The sequence below is a fragment of the Petaurus breviceps genome, unplaced genomic scaffold (genome assembly GCF_028583685.1).
Source record: "Petaurus breviceps papuanus isolate PSGF00001 unplaced genomic scaffold, PetGlider_PUasm1.0 551, whole genome shotgun sequence".
NCBI lineage: Eukaryota > Metazoa > Chordata > Mammalia > Diprotodontia > Petauridae > Petaurus > Petaurus breviceps.
In genome coordinates this window covers 1,807,674-1,812,667 of record NW_027186372.1, presented here as the reverse complement: position 1 = coordinate 1,812,667, position 4,994 = coordinate 1,807,674, and the positions used below count along the sequence as shown (strand labels likewise).

General features: G+C 43.7%; 1 protein-coding gene across 1 annotated transcript in view; it reads left to right on the top strand.

The window, feature by feature from the left end:
- The window catches only part of SPDYE4 (speedy/RINGO cell cycle regulator family member E4), a 4,553-nt gene extending 2,565 nt beyond the window's left edge, over positions 1-1,988 (top strand). The window contains exons 4-6 of the mRNA XM_069102268.1: positions 311-396; positions 1,600-1,768; positions 1,929-1,988. Of these exons, the coding sequence (XP_068958369.1) occupies positions 311-396; positions 1,600-1,768; positions 1,929-1,988 (315 nt within the window). The remainder of the gene's footprint in view (positions 1-310; positions 397-1,599; positions 1,769-1,928) is intronic.
- Positions 1,989-4,994: the final 3,006 nt, after the last annotated feature.

Below are 4,994 nucleotides of genomic sequence, written 5' to 3'. Positions count from 1 at the left end.
CCCCATTTAGCATCCTCCCTTCTGCAGTCCTTTATCTCATGCTTCCTCTGCTCCAGGCCTTGTTTTCTCAAAGGTACATCTAGAGTTAGATGTGGACTGCAGAATTATCCCACAGTCTGCTCTCTTCTCTCCCTGTTTTGGTAACCCATTCTCGCCATCCTCCTGTCTTGTTCTAACCCTGGCCAGGATCCAAACCTCCCCTCTCCAGACTCTGCCAAACTCTTATCTCCTCCCGAGTGTGTCCCCTCTGTAGCTGGCCATCCCCTTGGCTTCCTGACAGTGGCCCTCTCTCTCTTTTTCTGTTCATCAGTACCTCCTAGCAATGATCATAGCCTACTTTGCCCGGGCTGGCCGTCCTTCCTGGCAGTACCAACGCCTTCACTTCTTCCTGGCTCTGTGAGTGCTTTTTCTTTCCCCTTATCCAGTGACCTCCCTGTCTTACCAGAGCAATTGTCCTCCATCTGCTAATGCTTTATGGGATTTGGGGCAAAGCACTTGACCCCTCTGAGCCTTAACTCATTTTATTTGTCAGTCGATAAGCATTTATTAAGTGTTTAATATGTGCCAGGCACTGTATTAAGTGCTAGAGATAAAAGGAAAGACAAAAGTGTTAAATCTGCAGGCCCCAGTTCTGTCCCAGTATCGCCATGGACTTCCTCTGTAAGCCTGAATAAATCCTTTCCCTTTTGGGGGCCTCAATGTTCTCCTTTGTCAGATGAGCTGGGGTGGAGGGGCCACAGAACTGACTAGATAATTTCTAATTATCCTTCTAGCTCTGGCATTCAGTAACTTCTCTGCTATCAGAACGGAGAATGACCTTCCCAGATTAAAACTTTTCTATCATTAGCTTTGCCAAAATGATCAAACCGGTTAAGGAGGTTGGGAAGCAGGGGGCCACAGCTGTAATAGTTCTCATCAAAGCAGGAGAGAAATGCTAATGTTAGACTCCTGCAGGATCGTAACCAAGATCGTGAAGGGACCTGGAGACCATGGCTTATTGAAGATTGGTTAATTACTCTGGGACTACTTATCCTAGAGAAGGGAATACTTGGGGACATGATCACTGCCTTTAAGATGACTTCTAAGGTCCTTTCCAGATGTAAAGTACTACGATTCTATTTAAAAAGCAATCATGAAGAAAAAAGATTAAGGTTTTGTTTTTTTTTTCCCCTGCTTGGTGCTAGAGAATAGAATTAGAAACAATGGGGGAAAATTACAAAAAAAAGACAGACAAATTTCATCTCCATTTATAAAAAATTCTGTTAACAATCAATGAATTGTCTTGGGTAATGGTGAGTTCTCTTCACTGGATGTCTTTAAATGGAAGATGGCTCGCAGTTTGCGAGAGATATTGTAAAAGGGACTCAATTTTGGATCGGCCACCCTAGGGTGGTCTGCCCTATTCTGAGATCCTAGAATTCTGTGGGTCAGGGTGGGTGTGTAGAGGATGTGGTAGAGTTGTTCCATTGGTGGAGTTCTCTGTGACTTCAAAGGAAGTAGGGGGGAAATAGATTATAGTCTGGTAAAGATCTAAAATGACCTCACTATCTGGAAAACGAGGATTAAGACTAAACCATGTCTCTCCCTTTCCTTCCACAGCTACCTAGCCAATGACATGGAGGAAGATCGTCAAGGGCCAAAGCACAGCATCTTTGCCTTTCTTTTTGGTCAGGACCGCACCCAGCGTGCCAAGTTCCAGTGGCTTCGGGCCCAGCTCTTCCGGGCCATTGGCTGGAAGGCATGGGTTACCCGAGAGGAGTGTGAGGAGGTAGAATATATTGGGGAGGAAAAGTGGGGTCAGCAGTACTAGTTATGGGAAATCTGTGGCTGGGCTTTAGGGCTATGGGAAGGTACAGACTTGAGGATCTTAAGGGCTCACTTTGTCTGCATAGTCATATCTTATTTCATTTTGTTTTATTCCTTTACAGATTCAGGCATATCAGCCTGAACATTGGGTGTGGAAGCGTGACCGCACCCTCCTTCAGTAGAGCTCCCTAGTAAGGATCCTGTGAGTAGTAGCTAGAGGCAGGAATAGCAGAGAAAGATCCTCATCAGAGTGGAGCAGAGATGAGATGAGAAGATGGTCCATTCAGAAGTGGGAAGGAGCTTATTGCTTAAGAGGCTGTAACCTAGGCAACCTTATGGCAAACCATCAGACAGACATAGTCAGCCTCAGAGTGACCTAATAAGTCTGGGCAGATCCGACTAGTCATATGCAGACAGATACAGCTGGAGAAGTCAGATACAACCAGACTAGAGCTATAACTAAGAATTTTTGTGTCTAGGAAAGAGCAAGGTGGCATGTGTCCATGTGTGCGTGTGTATCTGTGGGCATATGTGTAACTTACCTGGGCTACAGCCGACATAGGGAGGGAGTATGCCCTGGGACAATGTACTTGTCACCCTTTCAATTTTGGCCCCTGGAGGCAAAACCCAGGTATTGGGATCAAGCTATAGCTCAGAGTCTCAATCATACACAATCAAACTTAGACCAACTGGCCCAGAGAGTCACAGGAAATATAATAGAAAGACACAGACAGATCAGGTTATATATATGCCGACTTGCAGAGAAAGATACAGTCAAGCCCAGTTTCAGATACAGTCAGATTCAGTCAGTCAGTCATAGTAAGGTAGACCCAGCCAGATAGATCCAATTACAGACTGAAAGCAGACATTGTCACACCCAGGAAGCTAGGCAGTCAGAGACAGTGGAATAGACCAGAGACACATGAGTAGATCTAGGGATATAGTGACATCCAGCCAGAGATCTACACTTAAAGCATGCATGAGCTAAAGGAGAGGTGAGTTATGGGTTATGTATAAGGCTTAATGGGACATGCTTCAATAATTCAAGAATTTGATTTTGATCAGTGTGGGACAGACCCCACCCTGATGTAGATCGAAGCTTCTCTGTGCCTTGGTAGGTGGTTCCATTTCCCAGTGGACAGGCTTCTGGTGTCAGCCTTTCCATATTTATCCAGACTAGTCCTGGAAGGCACACACACACAATCTGGGCCTTTCCAGGTTTTCAGCTTAGCCAGATCTCCTCTACCTTGCCAGAGTTTGCATTCCTTTGGCAGTCTTTCTCCCAACTCCCTGTTGCCTCCAGGTTATGCTGAGGCACTGGAGAAGGATTGTAGTTAGGCCTAAATATCAATGTGACTGTAAGTGTACACAAAGAGCCTATGTGTTTTTTGGAGGAGATTTGATGTAGGCTGTCAGGGATACTAAAAGTGATAGGCCTTGGGAGAGTAAAGGCTGAGATATTTTAATGAGGGAGGGAGGGAGAGGGGGAAAGAGAAGGGAAAGGGTAGCAAAGGGGGATTGAAAGGGAAAAGAAAGAATCAAGAGGAGGTAGATGGAGAAAGAGTGGGAGAGAAAAGAAATCAGAAAAAGGAAGAGACCAAAGAAGAGAGAGGAGAAAACCAAGGAGCTCGAAGAGGAGGGACCAAAGTGTTATACTGCCTGTGAGTATGATCCCACACCCCTTCCAAACTGGGGGAGTAACTTTATTTTGTTTTTGCTGGGGATAGGGTGGTGGGGGAACCTATACATACACTTAAGGTTACAAAGCTTTGGTTGATAGAGGTTTATTACCAAGTGCTAAAGGTTGGGAAACATTGGCTAGCTAGTTTAGGGGCAGAATTAGGGTTAAAGGTTATAAAAAGGTATATAGAAAGGGATGGTTATAGTGTTAGGGATTGTCACTTGCCCTTAACGTCAGGTTTCAGGGTCCAGGTTTCAGGTTGAAAGTTATATCTAAAGGCCTTATTCAGAAATAGACTCTGGTAGTAAAATTCAAGGGATGGTTCATGTTTGGGGCTTGAGATGGAGATTTAGGATTAGGGTAAATTAAAGTTTAGGCTAAGAATTATGGTTAAGTTTTAAGAGATTATGGTTAAAAGTTAAGATTTAGATTATATTTAGAATTTGGGTATAGGTTAGAGTTGGCGGAAAAGGGATCTTTATAGATGAGCATAATAGATTAGGATTAGGAGTCAATCTCAGTTTGCAAATGAGTGCAGAGATTATAATTTGGGCTGAAGGATATAGTTAAAAACATGGTAGTGGTTTTCAGCCTTTTTCATTCCTAGTGTCTTTTCCCCACTATTCTCACTATTAGAAACAGGCGGGACCCCATTCTCAGGTGCCTGTCTAGCCAGACTAACTTGGTCTCCATTTTCATCGGTAGCCAACCTTAATTCATCCTTGATCGCCTGACAAATATGGATCCTTAACCACTCCCACCCCATGACTCCCTTCAGCCACAAAAACCAGGCAGATTCCCCTTCAGGAGTTGCCAATCCCTCAGACTTCTGCTGACACAGAGGGAAACAAACCCAAGAGTAGAGTTTGGTTGCTTTATCTTCTGCACACTTCAGGTAAGAGTTCTGGGAGGTGCCAGGCTCATTTTGTCCGCATTGACAATACTCTGCAATAGTTCTGTGAAGGAGAGAGAGTCCCCAGCATTGGGTTTATGTGTGTGTATACATACATACATGCGTACACACATAACACATACACATGTACAATAAAATGTATATATCTGTATACACATAATACATATATGCACACACATATCTATATATACACACATATGTGTATGTGTGTGTGTACAACCCTACTACTTTCACTTAAGGGAAATGGCTTTCTTTGCAGATATTGATACAGCTGTGAAGCACTGGCAGTTATTTACAATTGATGACTCCATCTTGGAATGTTGTGACAGAGAGAGCACAGGATTATGGTCTGCCAACAACTGCAGATGCTCTAAGCCATTAATAGTTGGCACAGCCTCCAAAGTCTGAACTCTTCTGTGACCTCCATTGGGTTTGGAGATTTCCTGTAGGCAAATTACTGGTAGGAGAATAATAGAAATTTTGGAAGCAAAAAATGCCAGCAAAAATATCTTGCTGACCAAATTTTGATTGATTAAATAAAAAAAGAGGAGGAGAGATGTAGGAAATAGAGTTGAGAAAGTAAAGATGAGGGGA